This window comes from Stenella coeruleoalba, assembly GCF_951394435.1.
Source record: "Stenella coeruleoalba genome assembly, chromosome: 2".
Taxonomy (NCBI): domain Eukaryota; kingdom Metazoa; phylum Chordata; class Mammalia; order Artiodactyla; family Delphinidae; genus Stenella; species Stenella coeruleoalba.
Window position 1 is genome coordinate 140,709,059 of NC_137147.1, and position 23,819 is coordinate 140,732,877.

Here is a 23,819-nt window from a genome sequence, read left to right on the forward strand (position 1 = left end):
TTCCCTGAAAACTGGAGGTCACAACTCCCACTTCACCAGGCTGTGCTGAGTAGGCACCTGGTGATTTTCAGAGGGAGGGTCAGACGTGACCTCACTGGTGCTCTCCCACCACTAACCCCCAGAACACGAGTGGTAGCTGATGGGACTAGAGCCGGGCAGCCAACTGCTTTAAGATGCCACACGCCCATCCCAGAAGTGACCAAGCTAAGGCTCCTGTCTTGAGGGGAAGATGGCCCAGATGCTCTAGATCCCTTCTAGGTCCATTTGGATCTGCGGTTCTTAGCCCTGGTTGCACATTAGAATCACCTGGGGAATTTTTAAAACCCTGATGCCCAGTCTCCCCCCAACCATTTCTAGGGTGGGGCCTGAGCTTTGTAAAAACTCTTCAGGGGACTCTAACGTGCAAAGAGGGTTGAGAACCAATGAGTGAGACCAAATGACCCATTTTACAGATAAAGAAGGCGAGTGGAAGCAGGTTGAGACCACCAAGAGATGTGGGACTGAGCCAGGACTGGGACCCGGGTCTCCTGGGCCCCCGGGCCAGCTGTGTCACTAACTTTCAACTCAGAGGAAGCCCCCAGGGCTCTGTCTGGCTTTGCCCTGAGAGGGAAGAGGGCGGGGAGCTAAGACACAGCTGGGCAGCCAGGTTGGAGGAGACGGGGTCTGTCTCCCCAAGCACCTGGACCCTCTCCTGCCCTCCTCGGCTCCTCTCCCGGGTCAAACAGCAGCAGAGGGCCCAGAAACAAGGCTCCCCCCAAACCAAATAGGGTCTCCTTGGGCTCGAGACAGACAACGTGAGCTGAGGGTCCGGGGATGTGGAGAAACCAGAGCCACTCTGTGAAATCTGTTCCATTTTGTTTTAAACTCTTTAGGGGGTGGCGGGCCTTCTGTGAATCACAAAACAATCCCAGCATCTACCGCATGCCAGGCCCTGAGCTGGGTGCTAGGTGGGGATGACCCAGGCCCTGCCCTCACAGCCAAGCCCGCCAAACCCCATTCCCAACGTCTGCCCCCTGAGAGCAGCCTTGTCTTGGAAACACCGTCGCCTCTTTTGCTGTAACCCTGCGGGTAGCTCTGGGAGTGACCCTGCACATCCCTCGGCTCAGCAGGGCAGAACTTGACCAGAGCAGATGTGCAGTTTCCGGAAGACCACACAGCTGCTGAGCGGAAGGCTGGGACCTAACACGGGGCTGGGGCGCGTGTCCCCTCAGTGCCGGACGTAAGGCGGTGGACAGGAGGGCTGGGGAATGTGGGTAGCATGTGGGGGGGGGGACACAGTCTGGGACTTGCTGGGCACACACACCCTGACGTGAACAGCCTGCTGGGTGCCCCATTTCACCCCAAGAGGCTGGAGCTGGAGCCAGAGAAGCTGCACTCTGCCCCCATCCCTCTCCCAACACACCCCACTCACCACGTCTGCCCCAGCAAAGCCTCCTCCCCCAACTTCGCTGCTTCCCCGGGCTGCTCAGGAGCCATGCAGCTCCCGGCTCTGCCCCTTCCCTTCCCGATTTCAGGCTGTGTGACTGTGTGACGGGAGCCCACCTCTCCACCTTCTCCCCCCACCTGGCACAGAAGGCCTGGCAGCCCAGCTCCTCCCTGCTCTGTCCAGAGCTGGCGCTACCCTGGACGGCTCAGATGAAAACGGCTTCCAGGCTCCTATCTCTGAGTTCCCCCCTCTCCTTTTAAAGATCAATTAAAGCCTCGGCGATGATTCACCTTGCAGTCTGGGACAGTGCCTTTGATGTCTGCTCCAGACATGAGACCTCTGTTTTTCCAGAGACTTCTACCACGGGGTGAGGGTAGCGTCCCTCCCTCGGGCCAGGGCGGACCCTGCTTTGCAGAGGTGCCAGCCCCCCAGGCCTTACCCTCTCAGGCTGGGGGTGCCAGGCCCTGACTGGGGGAGGGGGGGTGGAGGGAGGAGGGGAGGGCATAGGGGAAGGGCCCGTGAACACCAGGAATTCTTTCCACAAAGGCAACTGGAAAAGCGATGCATCTCCGCTTCCCTTGGCAGCCAAGGGCCACGGAGGGAGAATGTTTAATATAAAAACATCTGACAAAGTACCTTCGGGATATATTTTCTGCATCAAAGAAGGAGCTCTTGGCAACAGGTGCTCTACCCTGACAAGGAAACTTTCGAGCGCAGCTCCCAATTGTTACAGACACCCAGGGAAAGCGTGCCAGTGGGGACAGGAGGAGGGCGAGCCATGGGGCCCGGCAGACAGATGGTTGTGATTAGGCTGGATGCAACCAAGTGCATTTTCTGGAATTTCAGGTCTCCTCAGAAAACCTGCCGGTTCCCCCAGTGATGCAGGCCGCCCAAGGCAGAGTGAGGGGTAGGGGCCATCTGCCTCCAGCTCAGAGGCACACAGCCCTGGATGGGCACAGGGCTCCCCCTCAGCCCAGAAGCCCATCCACCCACCAACTCACTGATTTACTCATGTATTCATCCAGCAACCATCCGACCAGCAGAGTCTCTCTAGGACCCGGTGACAGTTGTTCATGCCGAATCTTGGGGACCCAGGAACACAAAAGCCCCCACAAAAGAAGAGCAAGAATCATTGGAGTACTGTATCTTCCAGCGGGCAGAGAGGGTACCTCGCCAGACCCTGGGGAACCCAACAGGGGCCAGACTGCCTGGGTCTGATCCCAGTTTCACCGCTTTCTAGCTGGGAGACATTAGGAAGTTACTTAAACTCTCTGAGCCACAGTTACTTCTCCTTTAATTTGGCTAATAAAAGTGGCGACTTCATAGAGTTGTTGGGAGGATTCATAAATCTGATTATTAAATGTGTTATGATCTGTCTTTATTTTTATGTGTTCTCTCTCTTTTCTAGATCTCTTTGTCCCAGGCAAAAATCCATTCATTCATTTATTTATCTCACGATGACCTCCGGCTATTGGCTAGGCCCTGTGCTGGATGCTAGGCAAGGTCCAGAGCCCCTTCAGTACCAAGTATATCCCAGAGGTCCTCTGGGCCCAGTACCCACTACCTCTCGGTTCCAGTCCATTCCTCCAGATTTAGGACATCTCTGGATTCATCTTACCCTATTCTCCATCTCTCACGTATTAACCTTCTAGCCACAAATAAACTCACAACACACAGTGCTATTTGCATACCTTTCTGCTTCTGTACAAGCTATTCATTCCTTCTATCCGACAGGCCATCTATATCCTGTTGTCCTCCTGGTGAACTCCTAGTCACCCTACAAAACCCAACTCAGAATCACTTTCTCCTTGAAGCTTTCCCTGAACACCTCATTCCCACCCCAACAGAGTCCCCTGCTCTTGTTTCTGTGCTGGTGCTAAGGCTTGCCCACATCTCCACAGCACTCAGCAAAATCATTCCCCATTCTTTGCTTGTTGTCTACCTCTCCTCCTAGACTATCAGCTCCTAAAGGGGAAGGTCCTGGCTTTCTTCACTTTGTAGCAGCTGCACTGGCATGCAGTAGGCTCTTATTACATGTTCAGTACACTGACTTGTCACCCCAAAGCCTACGGTCAGAAAACACACCAGCCCTGGGATCCTTTGTCAGGGACCCTGGAGGATGTAAAAAGCTGTGTGATCTCTGGTGAATCAGTCGCCTTCTCTGGGCCTTGGATTGTCATGGGTTAAGTGTACCCTCACTCTAGTCCCCAAGTTTTCATACTCTGGGACCAGGGCTGCCGGGGTAGGGGGCAGTACACCAACCCCCCTCCCTCTGCATGGCCTTGTCCCAGGCTGTAGTTTGGCTCTGAGACAATGATGAGAAGCTAAGATGCTGCAGGCCAAAAGCCCCAGCTCTCTGTACAACCCCTCAAGGCCTAGGAGCTGGTACCCTCCGCCTGGAACACATAAGCATCAAGGGGCCCCTGAGATCGGTGGCCCAATGGCCCCAATGTACAGCTGAGCAAACTGAGGCTAGGGAGTGAGGAGCTTACTTGAGGTCACACCATAGGGTAAAGGGCAAGGCCAAGCCTGGAACCCACATAGGTGCACTGCTCACCACCCTACGTGCTTCTTGGCAAACCAAGTTGGCCAGGTCTCCTCCACAAATGCCTGGTCCTCTGTCATTCCTGCCTTTGACCCCCTCACTACCTCTCCTCCAGCTCCAAAAAACCAGCCCAGGAAGAACAGGTCCCCTGTGATATACCTGGGAGGTTTTAGGGAGGGAAGAAGGTTTTTTTTTTCTTTTGTTGACCAAAGCTAAAACAAAAACAAAAACAAAAACACACGGCAGAGATATGATGCAAGGAACCAGAGCAGAGGTGAGTGTGCCCTCTCCCCACCCCCGCCCCAAGAGGAGGCAAGGAGTCTGGGGCTATTTCGGAATTGGAAATGGTAAGCTGGTCCCAAGAGCCCAGCGTTAGTCCTGCAACCCATCCACAAATTTCCAAGCTGGAGCCTGACCCAGTGGGTAGGCAGAGCAGGAGTGGGTCACACCCAAGACCACCTCTTAAACCATGGGGACCTACCTAGGTTCAAGGTGAGTAGTGTCAGGGCACCATCTGCCCCCAAACTCCAGGTAAAACGTCCTTCCTGCTCTCCAAAGCCAAATGGAACCCTCTTTTCAGCTAAAACTCAATCCCCCTGCCCTGCCACTCTCTCTTCTAAACCACTCACTCAACACGCGGCACCCCTAGACCCACAGGCTGTGAGCACTGTCGCATATTGGGACTGAGCACAGTCACGTGACAGCAATGTTATCCGGGACCTGCCTGTCACCCAGGTGCGATCAGTTGGTAAAAATTCACCAAGCTGGACACTTACCTGTGTACTCTGTATATTATAGCAGAAAGTTTTTTATGACCCAGGCCTTGGCCTCCTCATGCCTCGTCTCCCACTAACGTCAGGTACCTTGCTTCCCAACCCCTCTATCCTCCTTTGGTTTCTCAATATCAGGCTGTTTTCACACTTCCAGGCCTCTGCACTTGCTTTCCTTCTACGTGGACCGCATCTCCCACCCCCCAAACCTTGCCTCTTTGGTAGATTCCTATTTATTCTATAATACCCAATTGGATATCACCTCCTCCAGGGAGTCTTCCTGGGTCACCTCCCCACCATACCAAGAGTCAGTGTGCCCTTCTTTCTCTTTACTGCCTCTTATTCCACTTCTCATTATTACTATTTGTGTCTTCACCTGTCTGTGAGTACCTTGAGGGCAGAGATGATGTAATTTTTATCTCTGCGCTTCCAGCCCAAGCACAGTGCCTGGCACACCATAATGGCCACACCTACCACATGTGTGCCAAGCCGTGGCTGATTCACTTGGCATCATTTCACTCTCACCATAAGGTGACACATTGTTATTTTCATCCTCATTTTACAGGTGAGAAAACCAAGGGTGGGAGTGGTTAAGCAGCTGCCCCAAAGCCCCACAATTAGGAAATGGCAGAGCCGGGACTTGAACCCAGGGCCCAAACGTGCGCAGCCCATGCTCTTCAGCCCACCTTGCTAGAGAGGCTCAGCACACACTGAGGGAGCTGAATTGAGGAACTTGGAGAATGAGGAGCTCTAGGGTCATTCTGGACCAGGGCCTCTGAGGCGAGCAAGCTTGGGTCCTAGAATCGGGAAGCAGCAGGAAATGATACTGCGCTAACTCACTCCTCTCCTGGCTTCTGTGAGCACTGACACACATCAGACAGCACTGACCACAAAGGGGAACCTCCTCAGGGACCACTGAGAGGAAAGGTGGCAGGTGGGTGGGCAGCATGGACCCATCTAGGTTATGGCCTGGCTCCACCTCCTATGCTTGCTGTGCGGCCCTCAGATGCTCTCCTAACCTCTCTGAGCCTCTGTTCCCAAACTCTGCCAATCTACAGAATGCACGAATCCTGGAGAATGATCTGTGCCCTTGAGGAGCTTAGAGTTTGGCTGGTGGAGGAAAGATACCCACATCCAGCTAAGCCCCCAACTCTCCACACTGTCCTGAGTAGCTCCTTTTCTTCCCGGGCCTTCTCTTCAAAGTGAGGGGCTCGCCCTCACTGACACTCTAAAGAAACCAGCCTGCTCCAAGGACTGAGATACTGGTACACACAACCAAAGTCAAACAAAGGGATTGTGTGGTCCCCATGACAGGCAGCTTACACCATGTCTTGCATACAGTGGGTGCTTAATAAAGCACTTGAATGGTTATCCAATAGGCACTAGAATAGGATACTAGAAGGGAGTTACTGGTTCCTACAGAAGTCTGCCCAGTGCTCTACGCTCCAGCCCCACAGCACTGGAGTCAGGCAGGCCTGGCTTCTAAAGGCAGCCCATCACCTTGGGCCCTGGTCAACTCCCAGAGCTCACTCAGCACCCAGCACTGAGCCTGGCCTAGCTCCTCCTACCTCATCCAGGGCAAAAAGCTCCTTGTGTCACGCTCATTCTGTTCTAGCCTGGAGCCAAGAGAACCCAGCCCTCAGAGAGGTCGTTCCCACGTGGCCCTTGATCCTGCAATTTCTTTGAATTATCGCATATCCTGCCTTTAATTTGCCAAGAAGAGTTGCCCACCAGCCACTCACACCTTAGTATGAATTTAACCAGCTAATCTTGCTTTCCTCCGCAAACTAAATCGAAATAAAGGGAATGGGGGGGGGGGGTTGGAGATGTTGCAGAGAGGAAGAGGATGCCCCTTAGACAGTCAAGGGGCAGCAGTTAGACAAGGAAACCAGAGTGTCGAGGACCTGAAGTGAAGGCACCCCAAAAGGGGACTTCTAGGCTTTCAATTTTTCCAAATCCCACTGAAGACTCCAGGTGTAAGGGTCTTTACTTAGTGGAAGCTCCATGTTCTGGCCCCCTACTGGGTGATCTTGGTGAAGTCACTTGCCACCCTGAGCTTCAGTTTTCTTGTCTGTTTAGTGGGGATCACGTATCGACATTTGGAGCCGACGCAGAGATCAGATGAGAGGGTGGCAAGCATTCATCAGAAGGCTGAAACAAGACAGTCTCCCGTCCTGCTGCCCCCCACCCTGCCCACCGATGCATCCTCAACTGCCCTGGCTGTGACTAAGCCTCAAAATCCCCCCATTTCCCCTAAAGTGGCCTCAGCAACAGGACGGGAAAGTGAAGCAGAGACCTTGGCGCTGGATAAAAATAGCCAGCCTCAGGTCGGCTGCTGGGATTGTCACTGTGCAAGACAAGCAAGGGCAGCCTCCGTCCCGGAGCTGCAGACACCCTGCTCCAGCAACACCCATCCCAAGACGCTGAGAGAGGCCAGGCTCTCAGGGACAGCGCTGCCCAGGATGCAGGGAGACAGAGGGGGCTGCGGGTGGTCTCCGGGTGGTGGGCAAGCTTCACCCGGTGGGGACACGGAGAAGCACAGGGCCCTGTGCCTCTAGCCAGGCCCCAGCCCCGTCCCTAGTACTTCAATCAGGACAGGCTGTCCCTGGCCTCCTTTTGATCACTCCACCTTGCCAGGTGTGGCTCAGGGAGAAGGATGGGGATCCTTGCTGTGGAAGGCTGCACAGTCACACCGCTCAGTCTCCCACCCCAAGCCTGCCACTTACAGTTTGGGAATCTGGGCAGCTGGCCTGGCCATTAGCCTCGGTTTCCTCACCTCTGAAACAGGGGGAATCAAATGTGTCTCGCTGGGTTGTGATAAGGAGTCAGCGAGATGAAGAATGACCAGCAGTCAGCAAAGTGCTAAGTAGTGAATGTCAACGTTAAATAAATAAACGTCAGCATCAGCATCCTTACCATCTGTCCTTGAGCATCAAACGCCTGGTCTGTCCCAACGCATTCTACCTGCCTGTGCTCCTCAGCTTTCTGACCTCACCTCCTGCCCTGCCTCCCATCTTTGCAGGATGAGTCTTGCTTCACCATCCACTGAGACCCCTCTGGGCCTTCTTCTCACCCTGCAGGGCCTCCCTCCCTGAGCCTGTCCTCCAAGGTAACAGCCACCCACAGCCCCAGCTCTACACGCATCCAGGAGGCAGGGGCAGGGCCAACCCATCGGTCCTCGGATCCCCACGGCACAAGTAAGCTAGAAAAGCTGAACTGTGAGCCCGCAGAGTGGGAGGAGACCCACGCCATCCCTGGGAGGGGCCTGGATGACTACAATGGGGAACGCCTACCGAGACCACCTGCAACCCAGACCAATCAACCCCCAAAAGGAAATCCCAAACTTCCTCCCCAGTTCCTTCAGTCCCTTAGAATCCCAAGGCAATGGAGGCCAGATTTTCTCATGAGAGCCACGCAATCCTCATCCACGGTAAAGAGCATCACAACAGGGCCTTCTCACCAGTCAGCACCAAAGGTCGCTCTGGGATAGCTGCATGGGAATCCCAAACACAGGCCCACTGGGCCCCGAAGGCAGCCCAACCTAATGGCCTCAGGGTCTCCGGAGACCTTCCAGCCTCCAGAGGGTGCTCTCTCCTGGGAACCGGAGGTAGGGAGGGGCCTCCTGCAGGTGCTCTGGGGTCTGCTCTCTCCAGCCTGTGTCACACACCAGGCCAGCTCTGGGATGACAGAGATCACATCTGAGGACACACCATGAACCCGTAAGGCACCTCCACACACGGCAGTTTCCGCCATTAACAATGAGGGGAAGAGATGATGAAAAACTACCCATCTGTCCATACAACCAACGCCAGCGCAATCCGTCTAAGTTAAATACACTCTGACAGTTGGCAGGGACATGGAATCTTGCATTCAGAAATACTTTTAAGCCTCTTGCTTCAAAATTGTATGTGGCTTCCAACCACGTAGGCACAGAGGAAGAAGAATGGATTAAAACGTCCACTTCTTGCGTTCATCTGGTTGGGTCTTTCAGGGAAAGACATTTTAACAAGTAAGGCCAAAAGGCGGGGATGAAAACAAAGTGGGCCAATGAGAGGGGCCACCAGAGACCAGAAGGCAAGTGGGACCCAGAAGCCCTAGACCCCAGTACCAGCTGGGCCATAAGCTCTACTGTACCCCTGGGCAAGTCACTTCCTGCTCTAGTTTCTAGTTTCTCTATCTTCGAAACAGACGTACTCTTGTGATCTCCCACGGCTGTGATGGAACATGGAACGGATGGGGAAGGGCTCTGGACACGGGGACTGGACAGGCAGCCCTGAGCAGCCAACACTGTGACACCCGTAGAGGCGTGGGAAGAGTATGGCAGGAATGACAGAGCTTCATGCGAAATAAGTTCACTGGAGGTACATCCAGCCCTTGCAGAGAAGTGGGGGACAGAACAGTGGTCAGAAGCACAGTGACATAGTGGCAAATGGCTCTGCTCCTACGCGACCCTGGGCAAGTCACTTTACTGCTCTTCTGAGATGATGCTTCTCAAGGGGCCCGAGTATAGGATGTGGCCCAAAGTAAACACTCAGTAGATAGCTACAATGACTGTTGTTGCCATTATGACAGGGTGTGGGGTCCGGGGAGGACGGCTCAGATGCAGGCAAACACAGGCCTTCTCAAAGCAGCCAACACAGGCTGCTGGGGAAGCATCTCCCGCCCGAGCGGCTGTCACCCAACGCAGCACAGAGCCAGGCCACAAGCCCCAGCTGTCCTCACAGCGCACCCTACCCGCCATGCTCCCAAAAGACCCCACAGATCTCAGCACTTGAGCCCCTCCTGGCCCTCGAAGCCCCCGGGTCACCACCAACATGGCATTTCTCAAGGAAAGCTTGATTCAGGTGTTCCCCAGAACGTGAGGGTCCCTATTGCCAAGTCTTAAATGTGGGAAGTAGGGGAGGCTCCAAATCAGGGTTCTCTCTGCTTCCTAGCCCAGCACCCAGTGCTCAGGGAGAGACACGGAAACCACCAGCCTCTGGAAAACTCCTCGCTTGCTAGACTCTCCCCCATGATCGTTCTACCCACTCCATTTCCCCCTCTTCTGACCCTGCGCATCGGTCCTTCCCCAGAGCAGGGACAGAAGGAGAAACCCAAGAAGACAAACGTAAACAAACACGTCCATTTTGCTGCCTCTCAGCCAGCTTGGGGAGAGGATCCCTCGCAAAATCTGGATGGAGAACTGGGCTGGGTTTATCATGTCCACAAGAGAAAACTGGTCAGAGCATGGATTGCCAGGCACTTGAAAAGTTCTCATCCTTAGGCTTCATTCATACAGATTGTTCTTAACCCCAAGAACACCTGTGATGAAGACCCTGGCAGTCTTCTCCTCGAGGGGTGGGAGGCCCAGGGAAAAGAAAAGGAGGGGGGACATCAACAAGACCTCCGTCAGGCCCCTGCCACTTGTCCCCCTCCTATAAAGTTCAACACAATGGCAACATGCAGGGAAAAAAGAAATGCCAACCTGAGAATTCACCCGGAGCCGTGATGAGGGAGTTGGTGGCCTCTGTTTCAGTGTAAGACAATGTGGAATCAGATAGATCTACAGGAGGAAAGAGAAAGAGAACTTAAGTTGGCTGTGGGGTGTTCCTCTCTTGTTTCTCAAGGCAGCGTGTCCCCCACAACTTTCTTCTGCCACTCCCCGCCCCAAGATCGCACGAGACCAGGCCAGCCAACCCTGGAACCCTTCTGGAAAATGCTGGCTGCTGCAGCCCTGGCACCTGAAAAAGTTTCAATTGCTCTGGCCACAGAAATAACCCAAGTTCAGGGGATCGAGCAAGTAGTAACTTGGAGCCTTCTTGGGTAAGGTTAAATTAAGCCCCTAAACAATTCATAGCTGCTGTACTTAATTACAACCATTAAAATTCTTGAAGTTGTTCCTTCTTGCTTCCTTCCTTCCTTCCTTCCTCCCTCTGGAGCTGGGGAAACTCTGTTTTAACAAGTTACCAGCCATCCTCACTCTGTCCCGCTTACACCCCTCTAATTAAGGGCTCAAGCATTTGCTCCCAGATTAACTTTTTTCTCTCTCCCCTCCCCCACCCTCACATCCAAACCCACTCCCAGAGCAAATTTCAATGTCTAGACTATTTTTTTCTTTTCTTTCTTTTTTTTTCAAGGCGTTCATTGTTGTTTAAATAGTTTTAAGTACCTCACATGGCGTGCGCTATTTGTTTTCCCCTGTCTGCAGTGCACTTAGATGGGGAAGGGAAATTCTTTTGCACGTTTTCTCTTGAACGCTGAGCTATTAGCGGGACAAGCGGATGCCTTGGGGGGCAGGCCGACTTGGAAAGTTTTTCCTGGGCCTCTGCCTCTGCTACCAGTAACGGGGTGCTGTCCCCGTTAAGGGACAGGTCTGTCCAGGAGATGGAAGGCATGTTCTTTCTGTGAGGCTTGTAGTATCTTTCATCTTCTCACCCAGCACAACCCAGATGTGGCTCGGCTGGTCCCACCTGGCTCAGGAGAGCCACTCCAAGCTGGGGAATCCTGGCACAAAAACCGTTAGCCTAGGCCCTAGCTAGCTAGAATTCCATTCGATCCTGTAGGAATTTTTTCCTTCTACCACGTGGCCTGGGGAGCGGGAAGATGAAACCTTAAACAATTTGGCCTTTTTCTTTTTCTTTCTTTCTCGTCTCCCACTTGCCAGATGCTGACTGGGTGTTCCGGGTTTTATTTTGTTTTTTTGGTTTTATGTGATCACAGTGGCTTAGAAGTGAAATGACTTTTTGTTTATGAAAAACTAACAATGCAAGGAAAAGAAAATAATACAAAAAATAACTCGGGCTGTTTATCGGGGCCTGAAAAAGTTATCTGCTGGTCAAATGTGTTTGGAGGAAAATAGGGACAGATGGAAAATCTCTTTAAAAGAAGATAATAACCTCCGTGCTTAAGTGGGAACCTCTTTGCTTTTCAGACCTAATCTTCCCCAAGTGTTCAGGCCCCAAGTCTTGCTGCCACTTATTGTCCGAAGTAGCAACACCCCAGGCTGAACCCTGTTTCTTAGTGAACCGCTGTGGAGCCAACACAGACAGCTTGATGAACGTTCCAGGAGTGGGGGTGATGGGTGTTTTCCATCCTTCGCAGCTATAAGTCCCTGCCATGCACTCTCCAAACGTTCACGTCTAGTGCTTCTAGTGAGGCCCTACGAGGCTGCTGTAGAAAAAGAACACTCCAACCTTGGTCACTGCTCGAGCCCCAAGGAAGAACCTCATCTGGAAGCCGGAGCCCCAGGTTCGAGTCCCGCTTCCACTCTTACTCAGCAAAATCAGGGGTCACCAGCTTTGCCTGCAAAGGGCCCCGTAGTGAATATTTTCAGCTTTGTGAGCGCTACAATCTCCATCGCAACTATCCACCTCTGCTGCTGTCCTGCGGAAGCGGCCACAGACAATACAGCCGGGTTCCAGCAGAACTTTGTTATGGACTCTGAAATTTGAATTTCATATAGTTTTCACATGTCACAAAAGACATGCTTCTGCTTTTGGTGGTTTTTTTTTTTTCTTAACCGTTTTAAAAAGTAAAAACCACTCTTAGCTCAAGAGCCACACAAAAACAAATGGTGGCCTGTCGTTTTTGGACCCTTGAGCTGTATGACCACCAGCAAGTGTCACTTCCTCTTTCTCCGTCGCAGTTGTCCCATTTGTAAAATAACCGGGACACCTGCTGATTTCCAAATGGTCGCTTTGCCCCGCTGGATGGAGTCCTGATTTCTGTGGCTTTATCACCGGCTGACCCACGATTCCTTGGGGCAATGATCCTTGACATTCAAGCTCAGGTGCTACACTTACTAAGAATGTTTGAGGGTTTTCCTTTTCCTCTACTAGAATGAGGGATCTTCTAAGCGACTAGTGCAATTATGTTAACTTAAAAAATGCTGGGCTTCCCTGGTGGCACAGTGGTTGAGAGTCCGCCTGCCGATGCAGGGGACATGGGTTCGTGCTCCGGTCCGGGAGGATCCCACATGCCGCGGAGCGGCTGGGCCCGTGAGCCATGGCTGCTGAGGCTGCGCGTCCGGAGCCTGTGCTCCGCAACTGGAGAGGCCACAGCAGTGAGAGGCCCGCGTACCGCAAAAAAGAAAAAGAAAAATGCTGAGACGGGCCTGGGAGGGAAGGATGGGGCACCGCTGAGCTGAACAGGGGCTGCTCTGGGTTTCCGCCTCAGCCCCACTGCTCATCAGCTGGGCAGTTCTCCCTGACCTTCGGCCTGATTCCTTGTCTACAAAGTGACAGGGTCCCACCAGATGATCACTCCAGTTCCCCGGAGAACTAAATGAAGCTCCTCCATCCACGGTATGACCGTACTTCAGGAAAAACAATGAGGAAGTTGCCATCGTTAAGCCACTGACTCATACACCGTCATGGGACAGCCTCTGTCCTCCTAGACTGAGAAGGACAAACTCCTGAAGGGACCCGGTGGGCACTCCTGTCTCCACAGGGGGGCCTGGAAGGAAAACTGGACTGGATGCCTCAGAGTTTATGACACTTAGAAGTGACCTCCCAGATGATGCTGACACACGCTACCGGGAAGAGGCCTTTACCAAAAACAAAACAAAACCCACTTTTTGTGGTCACTGGTGGAATGTGTCAGCATCAGTGCCACGCCATCTGACATTTAAAGCTCGAGGCCCACGGCAGCTACCCACGGTAGTCCCAACGGTCACAAAGTCACTCTCCCGGTACTATTCAGGCCATACTCACCCCACCACTGGGATTCTCCACTGGAGGAACCAGGAGGGCCAGGAAATGAGCCATTTCTACTTTTAAAACCACATGCATCTACCCCAGCGTACGGGCTGCTCATTTAGCCCCAAGGCTTTACAGAAAACACGTTCTACCTCTGAATGGGCCCTGCCAACAATGACACTACCACTGAGGGGTACCCTCCATGCCAGGGGCTTGGTGTACCAAGACACTTGCTTTCTAAACGTTCCAGCTGTTGTTTCTGCCCAGGTGAACTTCTTGCCTTAAAAGGGGGGGGGGGGAACATATAGCTCGTCTCAACAGTGACCGTGCTCAGCCTATCTGTCATAGTGCTAATTAATACACACCAAAGGAGAACCACGTAAGGCTGGGAGGGAAGGAGAGGAAAAGAGACAGAAACATCAACCCACCAGCATCAACAAGATGTTGAAGCTGAAACCCATTCGTCTCCCACAGGCCCATGGTTAAAGGTCACAGAGAGGTTAATGATGAGCGAGGAATTTCAAGACGTAAATAGCTCGCTGCAAAGGCGCTGCAAAGGCACTGCAAAGGCTGGGTCGGCTCTGGCCCAACTGGGGTTGTGTTTGTAAAACTTCACCCACCCCATTTCAAAGGCAACCAGGCTGGTGATCCCTCCCTCCCCTCCTTCTCTGGCCCTTCAGCACTGAGGCAGGGCCCTGTGGGAGCCTGGGAAGGAGGCAGCTCCCCAAAGGTCAGAAAGAGGACACACTTACCCAGTGGCTTGTACTCGTCGCGAGGAGACAGCCGAGAGTAGGGGGGTGGTGGTGATTCTGGAAGACAGGAGACAACATGTCACTGCTGGGATGGGAGAGTTCACACATGGAGGTTCTACAGGCTTTTGATTATTGGTTTCCTCAAATAATAAACCCAGCTCCCAGGAACCCAGCACCTCTGCTGCCCCAGTCCCCTGGAACAGCACTGGCCAACAGGGAAAGCCACAAACTTGGGGTACAGACCTGGGCTCAATCCCTGCTCTGTCACCTTTGGCTGTGTGACCTCAGGCAAGTTACCTCACCTCTCTGAGCCTGTTTCCTCAGCTCTAAAATGGGGACAATAATCATAGAGACCTCCCAGGTTTGCCAGGAGGGCAAAAGGAAATAATGTATGTAAAATGCTCAATACAGCTCTTGGTACTGAAGAAAAATACCTCCACAAACAGTAACTATTGTTATTATAATGAGAGAAACAGGGGTACAGGGAAAGTCAAAGCTAAGGTGGCCTGTTAAAATACAGGATGCTTGGTTAAAGTTGAATTTTGGATATACATGGCATAAACGTTTAGCATAAGTATGTCCCTTGCAATATCTGGGACATACTTATACTAAAATATTATGTGCTGTTTACCTGAAATTCAAACTTAACAGGGAATTCTGTAATTTTCTTTGCTAAGTTTGGCAACTCTAGTCAGAACTGACTGACTGCAGAGGCCCACATAGACAGAGGAGCTCCCTTTCAAACAAACTACATTAGAGCAAATGACCTTCAGGGCAAGGAGGAGGACATGACTGGTTGGAACCCAGGAAGCCAAATCCAGCTCCCCCGATGGGAGACCTTAAACCAGTCACTGCCAGCTCTTGGCCTCAGTCTCCCCCTCTGTAAAGAGAAGGGGTGGTACACACAGTCTCCGTGGCCTTCCAGATCAGACCCTCTGCGATTCTTTATTGTCTATGGTATTTTTCTTTGGGTTTCCTTTCATTTGCCTAAAATACTTGTCCTTAAAAACATATACTTTGTCTTCAGAAGAATTCCTTAGGCCTCTTGCTTTCTGGGAAGTAACAATTTGCTTAACTAAGTAACAATTTGCACGAATGAAATGACCCTTCATTTTCCTTAAAAGAAACTAAAGGCCATCAAATCGCAAACTAAAACAAACTCTCAGTGGTAGTAAAGTGGTAATAACTATTATTAGGCAGGTATCAGGAATGACACAAGGGGTAATAAGTGTTTTTCACAATTATAATAAGGCACAATTAGTCGCAGGAGCAGGCAGCTTCACCTCTTCCCCACCCCGGCTTTTCCAGCTAGAAGTGACTTCAACAAAGTGAAGGCGCTGCAGTCTAAAAACAGGGAATCTTTTGTGGACTGGAGTTAGGGAGAAGGAAAATGAATCATGGATTAGCCACTGGGAGCGAAGCAAACATTTGCTGAATGTGTACCCTATGTCTCTGTGCTGGGACATTTCAATTTCATTCATTGTATTTTATTCTTTTGGACCTTAGGTACAGAGTGGTTAATCATGCTCATTGGGTGCCTATTTTCATTTCCTCCTTTCTTAAAAATAAATAAGATGACCATTATCATTCCCATTTCACAGATGAGAAGACTGACTTGCCCACTGTTCCCCAGCCAATCATGGTGGAGCTGCACTTTGAGCCCAGGCCTGACTCTGCTCTACACCCCAATGAGACAGGCAGTCAAGAGGCACCCTATCTTCTACCCCTTCATCCCAGCTGGGTCTGGTACATCATATGCACAGAAAGCGTTCAGTAAACAGATGTGGACAAAGACAATGGTGACAAGGATAATGGTAAAGTTGGGGGCATCAGTGGACGAAAGTGTGGAGAAAGAGGACCTATGGGGCCAAAAGGGTGACCCAAAGGAGACCTCAAACAAGACTCAAGGAGGGGGGCTATTTGCCTTCAGTAGGAGCCCCCTTATCCACCAGTCTTGGAGGGGCTACAGACCAGACTCTCAGGACAAGAGGCAAAATACAGGTAGGGCTAGCGCTCCACAGGGAAAGAGAATTGAAGCCAATGCTCCCACTGTACAGAGGAGAAGACTGAGGCCAGAAGAGTAGAAGTGACTCCTTGAGGGCCAGACAGGGAGCTGGTGTAGAGGCAGAACCAGAGGCCAGGTATCCTGACCCCCAGCCTCATGTCCTTTCCACTACCCCACTAACTTATCAGAAGGTCTGCAACTCCTGTGTCCGGGTTCCTCTTGCAAACATCTAATTGGCTGAGGCCCAGGCCATACATAGTAGGGAGCTCTGGACATCTGCCCCCCAAAGTGAAACCTGGCAGCAATGGGCTGTGGAAGCTGGAGTCAAGCCACTGTAATCAACCCCAGCATCTCTGCCTGGGGCTGCTTACCTGGGACCTGTAAAGGGGGGGCGGGGGGGACGGGGGCGGGAAGCTCATGAAGATCCCCCTCACAGGAGCCGTCTGGGCCTTGAGTGACACCCGCCACCCATGCCCACACCTGGGCTGGGGGCTCTAATGCATGAGTGAGACAGAAAGCCAATCTACAGACTTGGGACATCAGACACACCCGCCAGTGAGGAACTGCAAAGCTTTCAGGAGGGACTCTACCAGCACCCACACCCCCCTTCGTTCCAGCAAAACGATCTGCACAGAGATTGGAAGCACATCACTAACTTCCATCCTAGGCAAGTAAAAAAGAGACTGCACCCCAAGACACGGGGATTTAGAATGTCAGAGGTCCCCCCCAACTCAATTCCTTATTTTAACTGACGGGGCAAGTGGGGTGGAGGGAGGTAAAGGGCCCACCCAAGGCCACACAGGGAGGCAGGAGATGTTATCCTTCTTCAGCTGAACAAAGGGGGAGGCCAGTTCAGGACCAACAGCAAGTTACTTTTTAAAAAAAACAACAGAGTTATCATTCACATACCCTAAGATCTACTCTTTTAAAGTATACAATTCAGTGGTTCTTAGTACACTCAGAGTTGTGAGACCAATACCACCAACTAATTACAGAACATTTTCATCACCCCAAAAGGAACCCTGCCCCATTCACAGTCAGTCCCTATTCCCCCAACTCCCAAACCTCAGGCAACCACAAATCTACTGACTCTCCCCGCGGGTTTGCCTATTCTGGACGTTTCACACAAATGGATTCCTACAACAGAAGGCCTTTGTGTCTGGCTTCTTTCACTTAGCATACTGGTTTCCAGGCTCTTCCATGCTGTCACTTCTATCGTACTTCATTCTTGTTTATGGCTGAATGGTATTCCACTGGGTGACTATAGCACACATTTTGTTTATCCATCTGTCAGCTAATGGACACTCGGACTGTTGCCACCTTTTGGCTCTCAGGAATAACGCTGCTATGAACAACACTGAGGAAGCTTTAACTGGCACCTCGGCCTCACTCCAACACATCCACCCTCCCTCCACAGATCTGGGAGGATGGAGCCCCAGGACATGAACTCAGGTGGGACAAAAGGTCCGAAGAGAAAGTGTAGGCTGCCTCCAGGCCCTCTGTCCACACTCCCGTCTTAGAAGCTATCTCAGTACTTAGAAAAGTTGTGTTGATTTCTAAATAATAACTTACGTTCTCTAAACTTTAAGGGGAGAATCCTTAGAGCCCTGCAGGCCTCTCAGAAAGAAATGATCATAGGCAGGAGGGAAGGAGGGAGGGAGGGAGGGAGGGAGAAAGAGAGATCAGAAACTCCAGCCCCCCCAGACAGCCAGCCTCAGGCATCAACTTCAGGAATCTCCTCCAACTTCCTTCAGAAGTGAGAGCAGTCAGCCAGGGGCCGAGTGTACCAGAAGGCTAGCGCTCAGCCCAATGCAGCTCAGGCTCTGGTTAGCCCCCAGGGGGGTACTTAGCCTTTCGGGATCTAGACCCTAATTCTAAAGCCAGAAGAGTTCACAGCCTCTCCCACTGCCTGGTAACCTTTCAGTTGAAGACATTACCTTCCACCCCGATCTGTGCAGCCTAGCATCTTGCTTTTAGGAAAGGTCCACGCGCCTCCCTGGACCTCCCAGCTTTCACCCTCCCAAGGGGTGCCCTCCTGGGTGCCTTTCCCCTCCAGCCCCAGGACCTGAAGGCTCAACCCCAAGGCCCAGGGTGGGAAACACAGAAGAGAAGCTCCTGGTGCTTTAAGGCCGGCAGAGCCTAATTGCCCAGATTCCCCCGGCAGCCAGATAAACAGCGCGGCAGGCTGGCGCCGGCAAGAGGCACACTGCACATTATCACCCCTTCCTCACCTCCAAGGAGGAGCTCGGAGGAGCAGGGCGGGCAGGGCCCAGGGGCCGCCAGAGGGGCCGCCAGAGGGGCGGGGCGGGGGCTTGGAAGCCCAACTTGAAATTGATCTCATTTCAAAGGGATAATGCCAGGCCAAATAAAAGGAAAACTTTCTAGCCCATTCTAATTCCTATAGTCCTGGCCTGGGAACCCTGTGTTTTCCTAGGCGGCCTCCTCCAGTCGTTTAGAAGTTCTCTCTCGCTCCGTCTCTCTTTCCCTGGCGCAATTTGGATAATAGTAATTTACTGAATATAATTACAGAAAAAAAAAAAGTGGTGAAGCAAAGAGCAGGAGATTTATTCCAAAGTTAATGGATACTTTCGGGAGAAAGGATCTCTATAAACACAGGTTAGAACTGTGATTAAAGTATTTCTCCACATTTCCGTCCACATAGGCACCAAGCTCAGCGAACTGGCTTTTCCAGGGACAGAAAGATACACCAGAGGGAGGGAAAGCTAGGGCCTGACTCCCACGGGAGCGGGAAGCCCAGGGCAGAGCTGGGCACACAGGACCCCACTTTCTGAGACAAGCATGGGGGAGAGGGCAGGCCTGTGTCACCTGGAATCCTCCCAGCAGACCCTCAGAGATTCTGTTCACCACTCCCTCGCTTTACAGATGAGAAAAGAGGCCCAAAGAGGGGAATTGGCCCCAATGCCCCAAAGCAAGTTGAAAGATGGAGCAGGGTTTGCCCTGAGCAGCAGGGGGCCGCACTGCCCAGAAAGGGGCCGTCTCACTAGGGATCCCTGTGGGGGCCTGGAGGGCACTGGGGAGCCGGTGGGTGTCCCTCAGTTGGCCCGCTGGGTGTTCCAGCGTACTCTCTATGGGTGTACCTGCCCCAGTGCCCCAGCCCTCTCCCCCAGAGCCCGGGAAGGAGCAGTCTCCTTATCAGGACGCGCACGGCTGAGCTCCAGCTATGCACCCGCCCAGCTCCGGGAGCCAGGCTGGCGGCCAGGAGGCGGCAGTGGGGTGGACAGCAAAGGGCTCCCCCAGTCCTCAGTCCAGGCGGCCCATGCCTGATGGAGCAAGAGGGTCAGCGTGGTGCCTACCGGAAACTCTTCCCAGACCACCAGTCCTCCCAACGGCCCCCGGGGTGGCTTGAACGGGGTGTGGGGGGGCGGGGCTTCGGCAAACGAAGTAGCAGGAGAACAGGCACAGTCCCTGCAACAGCGCCTCCTTCTGGGAGGAGGAGAGGAGTCACGTGCCAATGCTTAGTCTGGAATTTGAGGTGGAGAACGTTTCTAGAGCCGCCCGCACTGACCCACAGAGAGACTAAGAGGAGAGGTTACTCCTCGAAGGTCAAGTTGTCGATACCGGCCGGGCAGAGCCTAGGACCAGGTCTATGGGTCAGAACCATTCCACTGCAGTTTGCCCATCAACTTAAAACTGCTCAAGGCCACCAACCTCAAACCAAGACCCAAGCTGACTTATCCAAGGAGTATGGGCAGGGCGGGTCCTGCCTGTCTCCAGTTTTCTTTACCCCACCCCTTCCCACCCTCACACCTGAGCCTGCCTGGTACCCTGACTCCCAGCAGGCCCTCTCCTCCTCCCCCTCGACACCCACCTCCCCTTACCCATCCATCCTCCAAGGCCCCGCTCCAGGTTAGAGCTGTGAGGCTCCTAGAGGTGCTCCTGTTACATGCACACCCCACAGTGCTCTGAGAGTTCAGACCTTCTGGCCTGGCCCTGCTCCCCCCATCTCTGTCCCAACTCCCCCCCCCCCCCCCCCCCCGCCACAACCCGAAGATTCTGTTTCCTGAGGGCATGGATCCTACTCATATTTCCACTCTCCCCACTACAGCACCCAGCATGCTGCCTGGCACAGAGTAAGTGCTCAACAAATATTCCCTAGCAGACTGATGTGGTGAGAGAGAAAATGCCCAGCGGGGCCTTCTAGAAGAGCAGAGGGGCCCCCACCAATTCTCTCCTCCTGAAAACGGGACCAGGGACAGGGCAACCACAAACAGGGCCCTCCTCCTCAGAGGCAGGGAGGAGCCAGGGTGGAAGAGGAGAGAAAGCCACTTCCAGGGAAAGCTGTCAGAAGAAGAACAAGGAACACAGAAAGCCCGCAGAGGGCCACAGGCCAGCGACTGCCCAAAGCCCCTGAGAATCAGGCCTGGAGTCGACCATGCGGGGCGCAGGGCAGCCAGATCAATGCTGCCTCTCCCCACCCCAGCCCCCATCAGTGCTCTCTCCTCAGGAACCACCAGTGAGGCACCGTCCTTCCCCTCCAGCCACCACCCCAGACACCAACAAGACACCTGGGACCAATCCATGCTTCTAGCCCCACCCTCCCCTTCCATGCTGGGAGTCAGGAGACCTGTGTGATCTGACCCTCTTAAATGCCCCCAGGCTGGGTGCTGCCTCTCTCCAGAGGAGCCAGGCCAGAGGAACTCAGAGCCTGCCCAGGCCCAACAGTCTATAACCCTCAGAGAGTCCCATCCCTGCAGAACCCCCAGTGCCACTTAAGATGCATACACCCAGAAGATGCTACAGGCTAAAAATGTGTGATCCCTGCAGTGCAAGGGAAGGGGGCGCTGGGGGGTGTGTGTGAGGATGCAAGCTTCCGGCCTGCCTGGAGTCTCCTTCTGTCCTCACCTCTGCTACAGCACCCAGGGCCTGCTCAGGTAAGCAGGACTGGGTAGATGGTGTGTGCAAAAAATTCCAAGAAGAGGACAAAGAAGGGGGGCAGTTCTCAAAAGTACTAAAATATCCAGCTTCCTTCCCTACCTAGACACCTCCAGGACCCTCAGCTCTCTAGAAAAGCTGGGCACAGGATTGAGAATGACGATGACAGAAGGTCCTGGCATTGGACACCCAAGGGATGCTGGCAACAATCAAGAGCCAAGAGAGCAAGAGGGTGGTCTCCACTCTGAGGAGGGTTACCCCGCAAAAGCTTTGCTCCTCAGTATAGACAGGAACAAGTAGGACAGTTTACAAACACTTTGGACTCTAGCCATGAACTGCCTACACCCAATTTCACGACATATATCTACCTGGATACGACAAAGCATAATATACCGTAGGTATAGGCATATGCACACAAATGCTACAGGCCCGGGCACGGACTGGGGGTAAATGGGCTTGGAGGAGGGGGGCGCTCAAGTCTTTGGCCTCTTCTAGACCTGCCCTCCTCTTCCACCGTCTGGAAAGCCGGAGCCTGCCTCAGGTCCCTTTAGCTGAAGAGAAAACTCCAACGCGCACCCTTCTGAGTTTGCCGGAGCCTTAAGACGAAGTTGCCGTGTGCGCCCACATCCCCACTCCCCGGCTTTCCTGCCAGCGTCAGGCGCCTCCACTGGGAGCTCCCAAGCTCCAGGGGCACCCGGGGGAGCACCCTCAGCTCCGCCCGCCCGCCCGCCAGAGGTGTCAAGGAGAGACAGGAGGCCGCGGAAGGGGGCGGGAAGGGAACCCCGAGGGCCCGCCGGGCGCGGCGCGCTCACCTGGCCCGCAGAGCCGGCTGAAGTGGTAGGGGTTGCAGCACACGGTGGGGCCGTCGGCGGCGGCGGCGAAGCTGTGGCAGCCGCACAGGGGCTTGAGCTCCACGGCGTGCTGCAGGTCGGGCCAGCGGAAGAGGCGGCCGAGCAGCAGCTGCGGCGGCGCGGGCTGGCCGCCCAGGCGGAGGTCGGCGCGCGGCACCAGCACGCAGCCGCCCGGCACGCCGCCGCGGGACTCCACCGCCTCCAGCAGCGTGTCCAGCGAGCGCTCCTTGAGCCGCTTCAGCAGCGAGTACGTGACCGTCTTGAGCTCCTGCTCGAGCAGCAGCAGCCGCGAGCGGGCTTCACGACTCCGCCCGCCGCCCGTCGGCTCCAGGGCCGCCCCGGCCAGGGGGTCGCCGGCGTCCCGGGGCGCACCGGCGGCGTCCCGCTCCGAGAAAAGACAGCAGGTCACCGTCTCGCAATCACTTTCGGGCAGCCAGCCCCGGCCTCCCGGCTCCGCCACGTCCAGCGGGGAGCCCCCAGAGCCGGCCCCCGGCTCCGACATGGGCCTCGGGGGGCCCCCTGCGCGCCGGCGCCTCCCAGCGCCCTGGGCGCCTCGCTGTCCCACCGCGTCCCGGGGCCGCCTCAGGGCTACCGGGCGGACTTCGGGGCGGCCGCAGCCTCCGCCTTCTCGTGCCCGCGGGGCCGGCTCAGCTCGGCTGCCCACGCTCCCATCCTCGTCGCCGCCGCCGCCGCTGCCTTCCTCCCGGTCGGGGACCACACGACTTCGCCAAAGTCGCCGCACCAGCCCCGAGCGTTTGGACCTGAACATACGATATCCTTTGGCGCCGGGGGTGGGGGGGAGGCGGTCTCCGGTTACCGGGGGTCCGTTTCCTCAGCGAGGCGCCGGCTGCGCGAGCCGCAGCCCCACATGAAGCTCTGCCGCCGGGCGCCGTGCAGACCGCGCACAGCCTGTCGTCGAAGGGGCGCCGCAGGGCTGCAACATGAGGGAGCTCGCCAGGGCAGGACGGCGGGGAACGCGCGCACGCCGAGCCGCAGTCCGCGCTCGGCCCGCGACTACATGGACCCCGGCGCCCGGGCAGCTCAGCAACTCCAGCCCCGGCGCTTCAGAGGGACTGCAGACTGCGCGCCGCCAGCAAGACCCCGCATGGGCCGGAGAGCCTTCAAAAGTTACGCGGCTGGTCCATGAGCACAAAGCGCTCGCGCCGAACCCCCCAAATGTGTCTGGGAAGCCCTGCCTTTAAAACCCAAGCACTTCACTACATGGGCTTTTCCTGCAGGATCCGAAAGGCAGGCTTGTTGATACCCTCGACTTCCTTCTTACTCCCTGCAGAAAGAAAAAAAGAAAAAGGAAAGAAAGAAAAAGAAACCCGAAACAAAACCAAAATCCCTGGAATTGCATGCACGAAAAGCCAACTCCGTCTCAGGTCCCAGGCGCTAGATGCACTTGGAGCGAATTTCTCCAGAACGCGGGTGTCAACACATGAGTGGAAACTGTAAAAATCCCAAAGAGCTGCTGGGAATCCTTAATTAAAAATGCAATCCACCGAGGCAGAGGTCGTAGCCCGCCCCACGCTGCGCTCGGACGCCCCGGACGCTGCGGCTGCAGAGGTCGCCCCCCTCCCCCCTCCACAAAAAGTGCCTCCCGGTGGCCCCGTGGTCCCGGCGAGGTCTGGCGAGGCAGCGCCCGGCGGCTCTTTCTCTCGGCTCGTCTCCCTCGCTCGCTCCCCCGCTCGGCTCTCTCTTTTTTGTTCTCCTCAAACGCACACTGAGGGCCCCCGGAGGAGCGCCGCGGAGTCATTGGCTGCCTCCCATCATATGCCAGTCTAGACACTTTGGCGGCTCCGCGGCGCTGATTGTTGCGCAAACAAGGTTTCAAGTTTCTTAACTCTTAAAGGAGAACACGTCCCATTGCAGGGCCCGAGGCTCCGAGGGGCCGGCTCC

General features: G+C 54.4%; 1 protein-coding gene across 1 annotated transcript in view; it reads right to left on the reverse strand.

Annotated features, from left to right (window-relative positions):
- SMAD6 (SMAD family member 6) overlaps positions 1 to 22,821 on the reverse strand; it is a 75,397-nt gene extending 52,576 nt beyond the window's left edge. The window contains exons 1-3 of the mRNA XM_079914859.1: positions 21,879 to 22,821; positions 14,169 to 14,225; positions 10,206 to 10,283 (exon numbers count right to left, since the gene is read on the reverse strand). Coding sequence (XP_079770985.1) covers positions 10,206 to 10,283; positions 14,169 to 14,225; positions 21,879 to 22,686 — 943 coding nt within the window. The 5' untranslated portion in view covers positions 22,687 to 22,821. The remainder of the gene's footprint in view (positions 1 to 10,205; positions 10,284 to 14,168; positions 14,226 to 21,878) is intronic.
- Between the last annotated feature and the right edge of the window lie 998 nt (positions 22,822 to 23,819).